This window comes from Pieris brassicae, chromosome 4, assembly GCF_905147105.1.
Source record: "Pieris brassicae chromosome 4, ilPieBrab1.1, whole genome shotgun sequence".
Classification (NCBI taxonomy): Eukaryota; Metazoa; Arthropoda; class Insecta; order Lepidoptera; family Pieridae; genus Pieris; species Pieris brassicae.
The window spans coordinates 822,932-842,484 of NC_059668.1; the positions used below are offsets into that span (position 1 = coordinate 822,932).

Below are 19,553 nucleotides of genomic sequence, written 5' to 3' on the forward strand. Positions count from 1 at the left end.
ATACTTCAGTATTGCACTGAAGTACCACAAATTCTTCGCAAGCAAAGCGGGGACATTGGTATATGTTGCGATGGCAGCCTCAATACGTCAGGCGAGCGGCTCGCGGTGCGGCGGAGCGGCAGCACTGCTCAGTGGTGAAGCCGCACGCGATTAGAGATGACGTGCCGGCAACGCGAAAGTGGCGCGTGGCGCGGGCGACCGCGCGGCTCGTGACGCCGTGGCGGCATGTGATGTTCCGGAGACGCGCGCTCCGGCGGCGGCTGGCAGCGGCCGGCGCGCCCGCCTTGCCGGACGACCTGCTGCGGCGACTGGCCCGCGCGCTGGACGCGGGCCCGGCCGGCCCGGCCTGCGTGCCCGGGCCGGCCGCGCTGCGCCCTCCCGTGCTCCGGGCCATCCGCTTCCCCGACCTGCGGGAGCCCGCCGAGCTGCGCAGGATGCCGCACTGCACCGACCAGCTCTGCTGCAATCCCTACCACTTCAGCCGACTCTGCGAACCCGGTACGTGAAGGCCGTTGACCTGCGCAACAAGTGTAGTACATGTGTCGGAGCCGGCGCTCGTGTGAACGCTCGTTTCGATTAGTGATTTCGTGTTGTGATTCCGATGCGAGGATGTCTTTAGAAAGGCCGCGGCGAGCTCTCATCCATTTGTTTGTTTTGCCTACACGCGTATAATTAAGATTTGGCTGGTGTTTTACTATTGGTATTTTTCCATGTAGAACTCTGCACGCGAACGTTTCACCTGATTGCACTTGGACGGTATCACTGCAAATCGTTATCAGCTATCAGTGTTTATCGCCACTGTTTGCCTCTTGTATCTTTTATTACGTTCACTGTCGCGTCATCTTTCGCTCACGCGTTTCGATCCGCGCTCGGTGTACGATTTCAATAATATTGCTTTCGGTCACAATAACAACAACATGTGATGATCGTTGCGTGTAATTATCTAAGCATTGCTTTCGGTAGTCCATTTATAGAATGTGACATCATGATACGGGAGTTTAGCGTTTTAAAAGGTCGCTAGGTATCAATCTAGCAGATATCTGGCTGCTATGAATCGGCGGAGGTGACAGTTGCCTTTGAACGGACGAACGTAGAGAAAACGTTCGCGTGTGTCGTGTGTGTTAGAAGCTGTGAGTGCTTCACTTTTACTACGTGGTGCGTCGGCGTAGGTAAAGTATATAACAAACAGCTAATCTGCCGTCGCGAGGGTCACTCGTTCGCGATAAGCAGACAAGGTCACGGCGTTGGCGCCGCTGTGCCGCGACGCTCGGCGCGCGCAGCCCGTTAACTTTTTAATTCGCCAAGCAATGGCTGCCGCCGACAGCCTTTGTACGTAATTATTTAAACAACTCGGTCGGTTTCCTCACAAGTCGCGCCGCGGCTGACCTTTGTCAAGCATTTGTCTTCCTTAATTTTTATTTCCTAATTATATTGAACGAGTCGTTTTATCGCAATCCGCGTATCTGCTCTCGCGCATTCGTTCACCCGTCCTTCATTATCAGTTTTATTGGCATATACCTAATCGTGTTTTTCATTGATTAAAATTTGTATTGATAACGAGCGATGACATTTGTTGTATCGACTCACGCGCATCGCCTACGAGCCTTCAACCACCCACATTTCGGCAGCGGTTTGGTGCTCACGTGTAGGCGTATGGACAATGTTAGCATGTTAATTAATGAGAAAGCTGATATTTTATGACCGACTTTATTTTGAGCGTTGATTAATGAGGCAGTTTTGTTTTATGGATTCTATCGTGGGAAATGTCAAATTTGAAAGGAAAAACTTAGCATTTACGAGTCCAAACCCGAAACTAAAACTTTTTAGTTTGATTCAATTTTATTGTATAGTGACAAATCACAAAATTCACTTGAAATTACAAAATTTTATCATTCCATACAATGTTGCATGCAGATGTTATAGCCGTTGTAAACATAACTGTTTCCAGTTATCGTACTTTTGGATTACTTATAATAAAATACTTTATTGAAATGTTTTCCGTCGCGCCTGGTCCTGGGGCCACCTGTGGGTGTTTTGTTCTGTCGCGCCGCTCGTCGGCTGTCTGTCGCCAGTTTTTTTTTTGCTAACTTTCGCTGTAGACATCCCCGCCAAAGCCTTGATGACTCCCGCGCATACGTTTGATTCATGCTATCAATTTAATTACTTTTTAACATCGCTCCTCTAGTTTGATCTACTATTTATTTATTTAAATAAATAATTTTTCTTTTTGATAATTTTGTAAAGTTTTGCTTTAAGTTCCAATGAAGAGCTTAGTTTTATTATGGAATGTTTAATATAGAAAACAATAGCTAACCGCGTTCTATACAACTGTGGTTATTCTGTGCGTGCAGTTATAAACTGTGATTCATAAATGCGAATAAACTTAACGTTCACAAATTAATGTATTTAGAACGTTCGAACATAACAGCGCAGATGAGAGGATGCGATGATCACCTGGCCAAAAGTCCCGACGGCGTCTCCTGGAATGTAATGATGTCTATATAGCAGAATTCATCTGGTATCGCATGGCCGATATTTATTTAGCCATAATTGCTTGTCGGCTGACTGGCGCCGGCGCCACGTCGCGACGTGCGGGGTCCGAGGGGGGGGGGGGGGGGGGTGGTGGTGATTGTACAGCGCACAGCGCAGGTATCGCTGCGTAGACGCAATTTTCGTTATTTTTTGTAGTCATGTTTTTGGGTTGCTTTGTTGGATTTGTGAATGGTCTTTTTGTATTCAATGAGGGCTTCCGCTCGTTTTTTTTTTTTTTATATTTTTACGTACATTTGTATTCACATTGGACCACCCTTATTGGTTATTCAATATTTTCATTAATAATTATGACGCTTCAGTCTTTTGATCTTGGCGTATGTCACACCATGTCTTCGTACCGGTATTTTCATACCAAAGTATTGCATAGAACAAGTACGTTGATGTGCATCCAGGGTTCACAGAAAATAATTGTCCGTCATAACCAATATCCTACATTGATTCTATGTTTATGCATTCTATATTATTGCAAACATTTCTTATTAGATTCTAGTTTCTAGTGTTCTAGTTGTGTGTGGCTAAGAGCCTCCTCCATGTTTTTCCATTTCTCTTTGCCTGAAGTGGATTCATTTTTTTCCCGTTAGTTCAAAGACATCTGTCGATCTTCTTTTGCCATAGTCCTTTAAGGACTCTAATCCATTTTGTCGTTTCAAGTGTCAATCTTTTATCCTTATATTGATTACCAGTAAATAATAATACAGAATATACCTTATCGTTTGGTAATTATTTGTGTAGTCGGATATAACGATGATGTCAAGCCTATTAAGCCCATTGAGTATGGCACCTGTGACCACAACCGGTCCCTCCCCAAAACTGGTGAAATTCGCTTTATTAAGCGTCGCGCTCTTGTATGAATATTTCGATTTTTTTAAAATTATTGTTTATACTGACACGGCAAATAACGTTTAGACAAATCACTCTTCACAATGGAAGAGAGACATAAGAGTCATGTGTGTGCATCATCTATCGTTCCATAATTGAGGGTTATTTAAGGTAGTTTTGCCTAAACTACCAATATGTGGACCCAGCTGACCACTGAAGTATTTCGACTTAAAGTCTTCTTTAAAAGAACGCGCTTTTAAGCCAACCAACCATTCTTAAAATTCCTATTGGCAAACCTTCTGGCATGGAGTGTCTATGGGTTTCACTTAACATAAAACAACCTCCTGCCCGTTATATAAAAGTAAACTAAATTCCACAAAATCCGTTCATCGGTATGAACATCTGTAATAAGTTCCGTAAAATGTAAACGAACAATCACGGAGGAATTTATAATTTTAAGACAATTAAAATATGTAGAACAGTGTATGGAATGCGTCCGTGAACACGTCAGAGCGTAACGAAATAGTTTCTTTATGCGTCAAATGACTTCAACTTATATGGACTTAGACCCAAATGTACTTAAACTAGGAATTGCTTAACTATGAGTGAATTGTGATCAATAAATTTCCTTCAAAAACGTATTTTAAGACGAATCTCATGTCTAATTGTACATTGAAGTTCTACAATGATAAGTGATTCCCATGGAAGCTCAACGCCTGAAGGTCCGCGAATGTTACGAAAAGATTAAATTTACAAAAACACTATTTCTTGCTATAGGAACTAATAATCTAAGCTGTAATTGATATACTACTATTGATATACTGTATATACAATCAAAATCACAAGAAAATGTATTTGTTAAATTTTCTCAACGTTTCTAGTAGTTCTATAGAAATACTTGAGAATTTTCCAGTGGTTATCCGATAAATTATTGGTATAGTTAATGTTTCATGAACCTCCATTTAAGGTAATCACAGCATTGCTGACTCGTGTAAACTATTTTTCCTATTGTTTTTCTTGTAATTTGTAATCGATACCAAGATATTAAGAAATCGTTTAATTAAAACAAAAAATAACAGTTTCGAATTTAAAAAGTAATTAATTAAAAACCTTGATACAAAATACATTCCTAGTTTCCGTATTCAGACTACAAAAAATATGTTGTATAGCGTTGATTTTTAAAAGACTCGCGTCTAGACACTCTTACGATGGACATAGTCACCTAGTATCACTTATCGAGAGGCCTCTAGAGGTCTAGCGATAGCATAGTATTATGTAACATATATATATATATATATATTATATACGTCACTAATTTATTCGGAATTAGTTTTTGATATAATGTTAAAACTATCCAAATCCTTGCCACGTTCAACTCGTCAGATTGGCTTTTCTGATTTATGATCATTTGTCAATCTAATAGGCAAGTAGGTGATGAACCTCCTGTGCTTGACACACGATGTCAGCTTTTTTTTAAGTCTAAGGCAAGCCGGTTTCCTCACATAGAAAGAAATCTCAGGGGATTGATCCTACGACCTCAGGGTTGAGAGTCGCACGATGAAGACAATAGGCCAACTGTTGGTTATAGGCCTGGATATCTTAAATCATGCCTGGACATCTTTGTCCAATATTTTATTCAAAACCGTCTTTGGTTTTCTTATCCTGCTGGATTATTGAGGTTAAGATTTAATCAGATAATATTATTTTTATTGAGAGCCTAAAAGGGCCTAAAAGTTGTTGAAATACGGCTTCCAAGAGTCAAATTTGCCTTATGGAAAAGTCGAAAAACGTTAAACACTAAATAGGCTCAGGAATTCGGAAACACATACCAATCAAGAGATGTTATCATAATTCGTATAAGAAATTAGTCCCAAACTACTAATGAGTATTAATGAATTCTCCTGAGACGCCGCTATTAGATGTTTCTAACTGATTGAAGTGTTTGATGCTTGTCCGAAAAGGTTCCGAATAGCTTGGTTTATTAAACAACTTGAAACCAAATGACAGACAGCTCTAAATCTAGAAACGATAAATATTCGGTTCCCTCAGTACCGTTTATACATAATTTTGTATAAATAATACGTGTATGTATATTCTTTATTTAATTAAAAATAGTTAAATAGTTAATTCAAACAAATTTAAAAAGTTTAGTTTCTGCGCAGTACCTTTATTTTTAGCATTCACTCGCTGTACTGCGATACTTCTAACATCGGGACCAAATTTTAAATTTGTTTTAATTTTCTATTTAACAATTTTTATTGATTATTATTACTTTATGCATTCACGCGCATACTTTTCAATCGCTAAATTATAGTTGTATATGCTGGCTGCGTACGCGTCACCTCTTCCGGTGCCTTTCAGCATCATTGGACTGGTTTTTCTATTTAACTGTTTTCCATTTCCACTAGTGATTTATTAAGCACAGCGTCATTTCGTCATTTTTAGGCGTTGACTAAACTATGATAAATGCAATCGGTCCATGAAGAATGGCAGACAGTTGTTTGTCTCTGTTTACTGTTGACAGTTTATGTTAGTTAGCTTAGGTACTAGATGGAATAATACCTAATAAATTGAATAAAACATAATGGAAATCGTTTTGCGTATTAAGTGACCAGTAGACGAGTGAGGTGTGTCCAATGAAGAGCTAATCTCCGCCTACAATAAATATAGCATGATGAGCTTAATGGAATGCCAGGACAGGTACAAAGCTGTATCTACTTTGAATTCCAATTGCCACTCCTCCTCGACACTTCTACTGGAATGTGTTTTGACGTCAATGTTATGGGTACATCTATTTGCTGTATTATTCTTATGTTGGATTTTAAAGTTAGATCATGTAACTTGGTTCTTGGTTCTTGGTTTCCAGCTGTGGTAGGTATGCACCACTAGTCCATTTACCCATCAACCTTGGCCCTTGAGATTACTGCGTAAAAAACGAGTATGGACATATCCGGTTTAATGATAGCGAATCGCGACGTTTATATTAAAAGCAATTTTTATGCAAATATATTGGTATATTTGGCCAATATTGGTAGTAAATGGGCGTAACGTCTGTGCGTGGGCGCAGGCTAGCTAGCGGCCGGCGCCGACGCCGCACCCGGCGCCATCCGACATGTTATAATTCGGGCATGCTATTTCTGTCGTTCACACGCGTGCGCTTGCGTCGTGCGTATAGCGTTTTTTTTCGTATATAAAACTTTTCCCCTCATACTCAATTAAATAGGTACTAGCTGCTTTAACCTACACATTATCTGCCATTATCTATCCGTAACTGTTGTAGATCATTGAAAGCAATTTTTAATTAGGCGAGATCTAACTGTTAAAAACGTTGTCGCCAGCTCTTCAGTCGGAGACGTTAGATGGATCAGCGTCGCGTTGGCTGGAACTTCCACGGTCCGCTTCACAGGACATTTTCTTTTACGAACTATGGAATCGACTCCAGTGGCAGACTTCCCTGGTAGATAGTATACTCCCCCCTACATCCGTAGGCTGCTATGCCCTTTTTGGGCGTCCCTCAGGCTCGTTTGCCCCCTATAAAAAGTAAATCGGATGAGTATGTATACGCTATTTTCTAGTACGACGTTGATGATTCATCTAAACATTTGACTATCTTGAGCTCTCGAGAACATCAGGCCATAAATAATTTAAAGCTCTTCAAAGCGCATTAATTCGTCTTCATTGTCGTCCTTGACTATTCTTCCTACTTGCCGAGACTTGGGGCTCAGTTTAGCAAATTTATTGCGTATTTTATAGTTTGTTTATTTTTTTTTCTGTTTTAGAGCGCTGTCTATCATCTTATATATATAAGTTTAAACATGAAATTTCATTGCAATTATAAGCAAATGCAAGCCTGTGTGAAATTTATTCATCTTTAGGAAATTGTGTTCTATTTCCTTAAGACTTGACCAAACGAGCCGACAACCGGCAAAATGTTGATTAACTAAGATTTTATTGCAAGTGTAGATAACCCTTAACCGATGTTGAAATATAGTTGTAATGGTTTCCGCCAAAGCAATTAATACTTCCAGAGGGACCGGTTCCAACCAATCGAAGGACATACTGACAGAATGCGATCACATTTATTGCTTTTGATTGAAAACTAGATTCACCGCCAGGCGTCCAGTTGGTTAACACGATTTCTCCGGCGTTTTGTGCCTCTTCAAATGGCTGTTGGGCTTTCGAAAAAGTATAATAACAATCATGGCCCTTTATTTTAGATAATTTTACACTTTGACACATTCATTCATATTTCTGTGTGCCTTCTTTTGACAAATACCGCCTCCAAATCCCGCATTCCTGTCTGCAATCTTAGCTATGTACCTATAGTAGGGTCTTTCCTTAATTTCCACCTTCCAAATTGTCTTCCGGTTTTTCGTTTATTGTACCTTGGTCAACAGCTTAGTACTGTCTTGCTGCACTTTCCTGTTCCTCTTGCCATGTGACCCACCCATTTCCTCTTAAGTTTATTAATTTTTATTGTATTAAAAAAGTATTGTTATCAATCTATAACATTTAACGTTATTTAGCAAATTGGCACAACAATTCTATTATCTCTATGGGTCATATTTAATGTTATATCATGTATCACTACAGATGAGACGATATAGTTTAAATAAATCTTGCGTTATACGAGTTAAAAACGATTCACGTCATTAAATTTGAATCAGTAGACTCAAAATAGTACTCGTCGACAAAGAAGACAGAGGGTGTAGGCCGAGAGAAAAAGCCGGCGTAAAAAACACTCGGTAATTTTTTTTAAATTAGCAAATCATCACACAACACTTATTTTATAACAAATATCGCAAATTAATTAGAAGTAGCCTGTCTAGCACTAGTCCCAGGTCCTTTTATCAACTAGATAATCGTTAACTGTATAGTAAGCCTTTTTATTCAGCTTTTCTTTAATACATCATACATAGCTCCATCTAAATACCTGCCAATCCAGGGCACTAGTATCAAAATTCGACAGCACTTTGTCTCTCTTCAATACTTATTGACTGCAACGGGATTCCATTAACAAGCTAATTAGGACCTTTTGCAATAGTTTCTCGGTCGATTTTCATCTGTAAAATGGTTCAATTGAAATACGATCTGTGGTATTGAAGCATTGTAACTTAATCTTTGATTCAGGAGTCTTGGGATTGTTTAATTTTATTCAATTAGTATTTTTATTTTTCATAGTTAGGGTTCATTATTGATTAATACGTTGGGGATTTTGTGTCTTTGTGAAGTAACGCTACGTTAAAAATCGTTTGTTTACAAAATGGTTTTAGGTTATAGGTTACTTAGCAATATCACTTTTAAAAAACAAAAAGCGTTACAAGCATTTTAGGGCCTGGGCCTCAGATTCCTGTATATGTTTCATGCAATCAATCAAAATAATAGGCAAAGCAGCTTCCTGTGCTTGACAAACGTGGACTTTTTGGGTCTAATCGGGTTTCCTAACAATGTTTTCTTTCGCCGTTCGAGCGAATGTTATATGTGCACATAGAAATTCCATTGATGCACAGCCGGGGTTCCTACGACCTTAAGTATGAAAATCGCACGCTGGAGCCACTAGGCTAACACTGCAATATCATTTATTAACTTATAAAATGTACGCCGTTAATGTTACTTAGGTAACCATTTACAAATGTATACTTTAAAACATTAACTTGTACAAGATTTCGCTCACAATAGTAATCCTTTTCGCCTCAAATTGTGGTTTATTTTTGCGCGAGTCTGTGGTCGTTAGACAGACATAAAATGTCAGCAGCAAGTATTATTTATAGTGCGAGACGTTTAGGGTCATTTATTTTTGCATTACTTATAACTACTTTTCGTGTTTGAGTCATGAAACGAGAATCACACCGTTTAGGTCATGACAACACAAAGGGCTGATTTTATTAATCAGATATTTGTGTCAACAATCGAGTCGTTTAATTAAATGTGAAGAAAGTTTTGTTAGCGTTGAAGATATTTAGTGTTTCACAGAAGCCGAACACGTGATTCACGTTAGTGACATTATAATAATACCTTCTTTATATCAAATGTACTTTTAGGTAGTAACAATGCGGTGTTTTTTTGATATTATAACACTACTTAGGGACTTGGAAACAATTCTTAAAAGGCCGGCAAAGGTATGTCGCTTATTAACTCATAACTACTAACTACCGTCACTTAACAGAATCGGAGTCTTCTACCCGTCTATAATTAGTGCGTTAACTGAATAATTTGTTTATTTATCAGATATATTGAATTTTAAGAAGAAAAATATCAGTTGCGTCCACCTTTCTAGGTCTGGTCATCAGATTTCTGTATCTGTTTCATCATCATTAGTCAATCTAACAGGCAAGTAGGTGATCAGCCACCTGTTCCATCGTGCTCTTGGGCTCCAATACGGTTTCCTCACGATGTTTTTCTTCACTTTTCGAGCGAATGTAAATGCGCACATAAAGAAAGTCCATTGGTGCACAGCCATATCGAGCTTACGACCTCAAGGTTTGAGAGTCGCTGAAGCCTGTGTATAACAATGCTTATTTATTAAACAAGCTACAAACAAAGCGTCAAGCGCGTTTCTTCCTTACATTAGACTGTTATTTGTATAACAGGAGCTTTATATTAGATGAAATATAATTACGGATACGAGAGATGTGAGACTTTTAAAAAGGCAATGTAAACCTATGTCATGTTCGATTGTTATTTCACGTCATAATTCGATCCATATAACCAACTCAATATGCGTACATTGTTTGCAGGCGTCTTGTGTGTGCCGTTAAAAGTTTCTCAGAAGTCCACATCACCCACACGTCCTGAAGCATCGTTGTGCATTATTAAAGTTCGTTTATTAAATTCTATTCAAAGTTCACACGTCCGGCGCCGCCGGCGCCGAATCGCAAATGGCGATTACACGACGCGCATTCTGAATTTTAAAACTTAAACGAAAATTTCGAATGGCCAATCGAGCGTGCAGTTAATACATAATAGCATATTTACATACGATATCTTGATTCTAAATTATTTATGTATTTTCTCATTGAGAGCGATCACATTTTATTTATCAGGCCAACCTGGGAGGCAGAGATCACGGATCTCAACTCGCTACTCACCGCTCTCGCTCTCATTTCATGAGATTGAGAGAGCTAGGTCTGGATAGTTGCTCTCTACACTATGAAATCGATTTTCCTTTAGTTTTTATAGTTTAAATTGTTTTGTTAAATTTTTTATTGTCTCTGTGCCTGTCCCAGTTAAAATTTTATTTTAATTGGTATTTTTTTTATAAATAAGTAAATGAAATGCATGCTCGTCGGTTATTAAAACGGAAATATATTATAATTACGTAACACACAGATATGCAGTATTTACTATTTTCTTAACCTACATAGTAATAATAGTTAAAGATAAATAAATAGAAAATTGAAACAAATTTGAAACGTTTGATCCCTGTGGCATTGTACCAAGGTAACATTTTTACTCTCTGTATTGCGATATATATTCCTTGAGCGAACCACCAGCTCTGGGATCACCGGTACTATCTACCAGGCAGGTATATAGACCGGTGATCCGAACCATCCACGGTTGTCTTGTATATTCTATCACATTATATAAATCCTATACGTTTGGTTCTCTGATTAGGGTTTACAGCTGTTGTTATCAGTATACTTTATGGGAGACAATCTCCATGATTATTTTGTTGAAGACAGTAACTAAGAATTGAATTAAACTATAGCCATATAATTTGACAACCCTAAAATATTTTTAATGATATAAAATGGGCCATTGCAAGACCCAAATGACATGAGTTAATGGTCCTAAAATACAGGGTCATGTGGTCGGTTTCTTAGTAATTATCTTGGTTTGTTTTCGATTTGTTTTACCTGTATCATCAATTAAAATTAACGAGAGCTATTTGAGATAAGTCTATATGGTCATGAATCTGGATATAATAATAATATTAATTTCCAATCATTACAAAAGTAGAATATACTCCTTATTATATCCTAGATTTCTTCAGTACCGTTGATCGGAACTGCTTCATGGGTAAAGGTTTGCCTAGAATTTTTCATAATTAAATAAACAATAATAATCTGAATATAGTTCATAGGAACCTTGTTTGATTTTATTTTATGTTTACAGAAACCCCTCCACCACCTTACAGTCGACTGGCCATGGAGGAAGTCAAAAGTAAAGGTGAGCGGTTTTGGATATAAGATTATTGATGATAAATAGTTTTTTTAAAAACAAAGTACATTCAGATTGAGTAATCATGAAAACCGCATAATCAAATTAAAATTAGCATGCAAGTGTCATAATTATTACCATAATAAGGTCGTAGGTTCGATCCCCGGCGCACATACTAATGGAATTTCTATGTGCGTAACATTCGCTCGAGCGGTGAAGGAAAACATTCTGAGCAAACCGGCTTGCCTTAGACCCAAAACGTCGACTGCGTGTCTCAGGCACAGGAGGCTGATCATCTACTTGCCCATTCGATTGACAAATGATCATAAAACAGATTCAGAAATCTGAGGCCCAGACCTAAAAAGGTTGTAGCGCCATTGATTTATTTATTATAAGAACAGTTAAGTTAATTATAATTGTCAAAACGTACACTCTTAATACTACTACTCCTACACATCAACACACAACTACATCATAAAGGGCATATAAACCGCTCACGGGTATAATATACCCACAATAAGCAATCGATTAGTATGATTGATATTACGCTTCTTGATGTATATAATATATAAAAAAATAAACAACTATTTCGGAAGACATTTTCTTCATAATGAATCTTACAAATGTGATAGATTTGTTAACTATTGCAAATGAAAGACCTTTTTATTTATATCAAAAGTATATAATAGACAATTTACATATACAATGCTCATATGAGAAACTGATCGTTGTTGGTAACACAGAAGGCAATATATCACTTGGCTGATCACCAACCAGACGGATCATCGTTCTCAAAACTATACACTGTATGCGCTGGACAGAAACTGGTGGAAACAGATTGTCCGCTCCAGATGTTACCTGACCACGACGATCAGACATGAGCTACCGACTGAAGAGAGACATATATACGAATATTATTGGTAAAAAACAAACCAGTAATGTCTAAAACTAAGAAACATTTCCACTCAAAGGCAGCCACAATAAATTTCCAGTTCAAAAGCGAAATTATTCAGTGTTCGTCAGTGTAGATCATAGATCTCAAAAGCGCAGTAGATCGAGGAATCCGGCCGCGGACCGGCGCCCGCGCCGCTTCCTGGAAATTCGGGATGACTAGGGTTGCGAAATTTTCGATATCTAGTCTTATTTTTATAACTTTAATGTATCAAAAACGAGTAACACGAAAAATAGTTCACAAGAACAGAGTGTCTTTCCCGTAATAGGGCCTGTGTTTAATATATATTTTTAGTAAATTAGGCTACTTTTAAATTAATTTTTAGTCTTAAGTTAGGCTAGATAACGGTGTTAATGTCTGTGTAAACAGACAATTAATAAAAATAAGGCGAGTCGTGTTACGATAAATGTAAACACGAAAATTATGCTTTAAACTTATCATAAAGCCGATAAACACTATTTTGTTTGCAAATAGCGTTATCTATTAATTAAATAGTACATCGCTTTAGCTACTCGATATGCATGTGTTGTTTGAGATCATTATCGACAAGTGACAACACTATTTACCTCATACACTTGCGATTCTCGGTATGCAAAGCGGAGTTATTTATAATGTAAATGTTGCGGCATAGCTTCTTCTGAACATTTTTTCCCTGTATAAAATTAATAAGTTGGTATTGATTTGACTAACTCACAATTAATGAATTACTCGATACGAACAGTCGACTCTTGCGCAACCCTACGAAGCTGGTCTCAGCTTGTGCGCATTCCAACGTCGGTCGCCATCTTTAAACTACATTATTAATGCTTACGGCAAACATCACTGGCCTTTTTTCTTGCATCCCTGCAGGGAGGATGTATTTGTTTTTAATAAGGACCCTTTGTAATCTTTAGCCTTCTCAACGTAATTATTTAATCATTTACAGGATTGACTTAATAAGATGTGGCCCTACTATATGGCTGCTTATTTCTGCATTGACCTGTTTTATAGGCAAGGCGATGTTTGCGCCTGTTACTGACAAGTACACTGGACAAGTGTTATTACGTAGATACATAATTCATTGGTGCACAGAATAGCACGATTTACTAGTCTGACACTAGTTCATAGATACAGTCGAAGGGAAACTATATTCTATGTCACATTGACTTTGACAATTGACGTTTGTAAACCACTACTTATAACTATTTAACGTGACAAATAAGATCGTCTCTAAAATATATAAGTACTAAGTTTTAGAACGATAATATTAAGCGTCTTTTTTGGTAAATTCTAGTAATAGTGTCCGGACATAGAAAGTTGTTCCTTTTTCCGGACTGATGGATTTTCAAATCAATCAAATGGATCAAATTTATTTCCATTTAAAAAATCTACACGTCACAGGAAAATCCGGATTTCCACAATCAATGTCAGGATTCGTTGCGAACTCTACCACCCTGGGATTCCCTTCCAGCATTCATCATAGGGATTTCCGGGTCTCTAGACAAATTCCTCCCCTTCGTTTAGTTAATTTCACGCTTGTCTGCGCATTTATCGTTTCACCCCTTTATTTCACAATTAATATTCACTAATACTTGTTAATGAGATGTTATAATGTTTTTCGTTAACTGTTTGATTCACGTTATCACTTACAGCTGGTTTGCTAACATTTGGGTGTTAATCTATAACCACAATTGTAATATATCGATATTTACAAGCTTAAAAAAAAATTAATTGATCCGGTCCTATCTTAATATTATTCGTACGATAGCAGACCCTTTCAGCGGGTCTGAATGGATGGCCACCATCTTTCCTGACACGGATGACATTGACATTCCGTTCGGGCCCATTACGGTGTTTGTCTCACGTGCTTCCCCGAATCCATTCATTGCATTTACACGGAGATAACGGAGCTTGAACCCTAACTGTTGAGGTTAAGAGAATCTTTTGAAATTCTCGCTTAAGTAATTCAGTCCCTTCTCGCGGGTATCGGTAAGTGTCGCGATAACGACGGTATCCATTAACGTTATCGTTACGTTATCGTAGCGCCGGCGCCGCTCGGCTGACACAAATATAACTGGTCAGTGTTTGTCTTTGCCCGCTCTTGTTAGGTGGGTGTTCACTACCCTTTTATACGTCAGTATGAGTGCTCTACACTTAACTATCTAAGTGATTTACCGGCATGTTTAATCAACGTTTACTTTCGCGTTCATTATCAGTTGTGCCGGAGATTATGTTTACAATGGTCGCTCTGCCTTAATGAAAGTTAACAAAAATCTAAAATTAGACAATAAATAGCGTGTGACTCTCATCCCAGAGGTCGTAGGTTCGATCCCCAGTGCACCAATAGACTTTCGCTCTATGTGCGCATTTAACATTCGATCGAACGGTGAAGGAAACTATGTGAAGCAACCGGCTTGCCTTAGACCCAAAAAAGTTGACGGCGTGTTTCAGGCACAAGAGTATCACCTACTTACCTTTTAGATTGACTAATGGTCATAAAACGGGTTGAGAAATGAGACCTAAACCTAAAAAGGTTGTAGCGCCACTGATACCTTTATTATATTTAAATAAATGGTGTCTTATATCGCAGAAGCTAAAAGTATTGACCGTCTTTGATGTATTACACATTATTTAAATAACTCTGACCTGTTAATATTTGTTAATGAAAACCTTCGATGTTGCGGTCTTACTGCTGTAGATACCTCTTGCAAGTGGACAGGCCATATAAGTCTGGACGATATCAAGAAATTCTGAACTTAACTGAACATGGCCTATTTATAACGCGTGAAGATGGCTTAGTTATTTCAGTCGTAATAATGTTTATTTCATTTGGTTACCGCTCGTGAAGTGTAAACAAGCATCGCCTGGCTAAATGTAGTAGAACTGGCATTCATTTAAGGATACTATTGTGATGGTAGCAATCTTTTGGGGTGTTAAAACACATAATTACTGTTCAGTAGTTTCTTTACATATAGATACTCAGTGTGCAACCCGAAATCCTGTACTTCCCGCTAATTAGTAGCTTTCATTCGCAGCAGGTCATCATTCACTGTCGATCCAGTGGTACCTGGCTAGTGTAGTCATGCTTACTTCACATATAGCAAATTGTGTTGAATCTATATGTACAGGAAGTTTCTATGTTAAAAATTAACCAGAATATACACACAACTTGTTTTGGTTATTATAAAACTATACAGAAGAATGTGAACACACCGAAAAATGTATCTTCTCTGGACGAACGGGACTTTTTTAAATGTTAGAGATTTAATCACGCTTTGGATAAAGCCTCCCGTGGCGCGTAAAGAGGCCGAAGTCATTGAGCTTTCAAATATTTGGGTTTGAACGTACAGCTGGCGGTTAAACGCACACATTTTTTATAAATAACGAAACCTTATAGATTTGTCATTTAAGTTTTCCATTTTTATATTTGTTTTCTTTGATTCAATGTGGCATTTGTGTACACAGAATGATAAAGATGCAAGGAAGAAGTGGCTCATTGATAACTTCATTCGTTCCTTGCATCTTTGTAGCTTATTATAAGGACTAAAGAACTTAATTTTAAATTGCTACAGTACAAGCTTTTTAATTATTAAAAGCAAGTGATGACATTTATTTAACAAATGTTTGACATTTTTTAATATTTATTTTCCAGTTATGTTCTTAAAAGTCCTATAAATAGGATAGAAATCTGTATCATTGCTTTTTAGCCAAGTAGATGATCAACCTGCTGTATCGATTCAAGTGTATTATTGGGAAATCGAACTCCGAGTCTCCATACGCCGCGAATAAACCAGAGGCTATCGTTACTATATTTACCTAATAATACATAATAAAAACAACAATTATACATCTTATAAGTTATTTTTATGACACAAGATTGTTAGAATAACACAAATGTAAGTTTATAAACCCAAAATAAATTGTATTGTGTATTTTCTGTAATAGTTAGTTTTAACGAAAGGTTACGTTTGACTTTAGGTTTTTATATTTTAGTAACGATTGTAGAGAAAACACTTTTTAAACGGATTGAAGCTATGTATTATTATTATAAACTTATGATTATTTACATAATTTTAGTTTTCCGACGTTTCGCGTGCTTCCCAGCCTGCGTGGTCACGGTGACGATTGTTAAGTTACAATTTCATTTTACTTGGATGAGCGGAGTACCCTGATTTACGGGTCACCCTAGACTTAGTTCAGTGCCACCTATATGTGCTAAAAGAATGTAATTTGTTATCTTTGTAATAAGGAAATTTGGAATTTCTTCAATTTTGTATTTGTAGTCAATTTTTTACACAGTACTCGGAATATATAGTGATATGGCAAAAATAAAATACATATATAAATATAACCTACATATGATCATTTATATATAATGTATTTAAAAAAAACTCATCCGTAAGGTCGTAGTTTCGATACCCGGCTGTGCAATGGACTTTCTATGTACGCATTTAACATTCGCTCGAACGGTAACGGAAAACATCGTGAGAAAAATACTTATAGGATTAGTCCTAGTCGACGTTTGTCAAGCACAGGAGGCTGATCACCTATTATAATGACAAATGATACAGGAATCTGAGGCCCAGATCTAAAAAGAAGGTCGGAGATCAATGTGTAGGTAACATTTTTCAAATTAAGTGTTTACAATATAACAATGTAATGACACACGTAATTCCACATTTTCCGAATGACGGGACACGGATTTCATGCAAGTGAAAATTGAAATTTCTCTCAGCGTAAATAGTTTTCAAACAATTTACACGTGTCTCGATTGTTTTGTGTTTAACAGCTTCTGTTTTATTACCTCGTTTATTTTGAAATAACTTTTGCATGTTCATAACATAGTAACACGTTTACATCTTTATAAACGAAGTTGGATATTTCATTTTTCGGATGTGAATTTCCGCTAATTCAACAATGTTTTAGGTCCTGTACACATGTGGGTACATATATGTATTTTGTATGAATTGTCTATGCACAAGGACATCAACATAACGATCTAGCCTAATTTGAGACTAATAGGTAACGTAAACCTAAACTAATTTACTAAAAAAGAAAATGTCCAATACTACTTACACTACTTAAGAGGATGACACTCTGTTCTTGTGACATTTCAATATTTTGGAAATATGTCCTCTTTATCATCATCAATGGTTGTACAGCCTCTTCAAGTATATTTCGCCTTCGTAGTCGTGCTTCTTGGAACACATATTGTTTCGACTTGAGAACTCCATCTCTCCAACGCAGCCTCATCCTACCGGGTTTTCTTTTGCAACCAGGTTGTGAGTTCATTAAGGAACACATCTTTATACATTGTTGGTATATACATAAACCCTAACCCCTAGAACTAGCTTGAACCCTGATAAGTCAATTAGTTAAATAAAACTATCTATGTGCAGGATACTATTAATGATAATTAATTTTTCAGTCCATTATACTACATCTTTTTCGCTCAAATTGTGTCTACGCTGCGGTGAAAAGGGACAAATGAATATTTTATTTAAAACAGCACACTAACTTGTCATACACTTAAAATATAATAGATATAAGAACTTTCTCAGAATCCCGCGCCAGTCTTCATGTTATACCAGCTCCTTCCTCTTCACCGTATTCAACGAAAAGCGGTTCGAATCGTCAATCATCAGTCATCTTCCGAGCGGCTTAATCCCTTGGGGTTGCCTAGAGATGTGGGGTCTCTCAGTATCTTCTAATGCAGTTACAAAATTTTGTACAGAGTACAAAATACCATCCGTATCACCTCGACGTCCGTCCTTTCGCAACTGAGTGTTGCTTAAGGGATTTTTGCTGCGCCACCACTATGTGGAACCAATTGCCCGCTGAAGTATTTACGAACCAATTAGACATAGGGTTCTTCAACATAAGAGCGTATCAATTCTTAAAAGGCTAGCAACGCATTTGCTAGCCTACTGGTAATATGAGTTATAATATACAAACAAAATTAATTTATTACATCAGTTGGAAATTAATACATGGTCAAATGTCTTAATATTTACGATACTATACACACGACACGAGTGTAGCGATATGATCTCCAATATGTTAATGTATGTTCACATAGTATATAAATATATATTGGTATTGAGTAATGCTAAACTAAATTGAATTGTACATTTTGTAATACTATTATAGAATTATTTGGCAAGGTAAACCTCCTTGTGAACAACAAACAATGTTTACTGAGAATTGAACCCAGGCCCATTAGTTAAACGCAATAAATCCGAACTATTAGTTCGTAATTATAAAACTAACATAAATTATATATTATGAAAAACAATTATACTAAAGATGGAACAGAAGAAAAAGGTTCATACATTTACCAAAGGAAAACTCAATTACCTTATTTGGCTGTGTCGTATAATGGTGTGTGATTGAGATGTGTATGTGGGGTAGCATATAATAATAATATTATGAATAATTGTTAGCATACATTATAAATTACTTTACACAATTATGATTGAATTAAAAAACTATCGAAATTTGATCCGAGTCTAGCTGGGTTAAATCATGAGTATTTCGGTAAGCCTGCGTCTGCGCAGGTGTCCAGAGTCTGATGTCATCGAGAACTCGATTAACTTGTTCTACGGAGCTTTATCACAATTTTTTTCTTGTCATTTCGACCGGTCATTTGAATATTTGTTTGCGTGGCGGCATCTATACAACGTGAGCTGATGTTAGATCAGGAATATCTCGAGAGATGTCGCGATTCAACATTCGTTCATCCATTATTTTGTGTGAAGTAATTGTCGTAATTCGGTCGTTGCGTAACTTTGATATACCTTTATCGGCAAATCTAAATACAAACAAACCAGTGGCACTACAACCATGTCCTGTGCTTGACACATGGCGTCGACTTTTTTGGGTCTAAGGCAAGCTGGATTCCTTACAATATTTTCCCTCACCGTTCGAGCGAATGTTAACATTTAAATGCGTACATAAAGAAAGTCCATTGGTACACAGCCGGGCATCGAACTTACCACCACACGGCTGAGTGGCACGCTGAAGCCACTATGTCAACCCTTCTTATTTATTATATATAGAATTAAAAACATACTAGTTCTACCTGAGAGTA

At 37.3% G+C, this 19,553-nt stretch overlaps 1 protein-coding gene across 2 annotated transcripts in view; it reads left to right on the top strand.

Moving 5' to 3' along the window:
- LOC123708014 (mothers against decapentaplegic homolog 6) overlaps positions 1 to 19,553 on the top strand; it is a 26,879-nt gene continuing 7,326 nt past the window's right edge. Inside the window, exons 1-2 of one of the 2 annotated variants that reach the window (XM_045658434.1) lie at positions 11 to 498; positions 11,488 to 11,541. In XM_045658434.1, the coding sequence (XP_045514390.1) occupies positions 63 to 498; positions 11,488 to 11,541 (490 nt within the window). In that variant the 5' untranslated portion in view covers positions 11 to 62. Of the gene's footprint in view, positions 499 to 11,487; positions 11,542 to 19,553 lie in introns of both variants that reach the window. The other variant, XM_045658435.1, reaches the window with a different exon arrangement.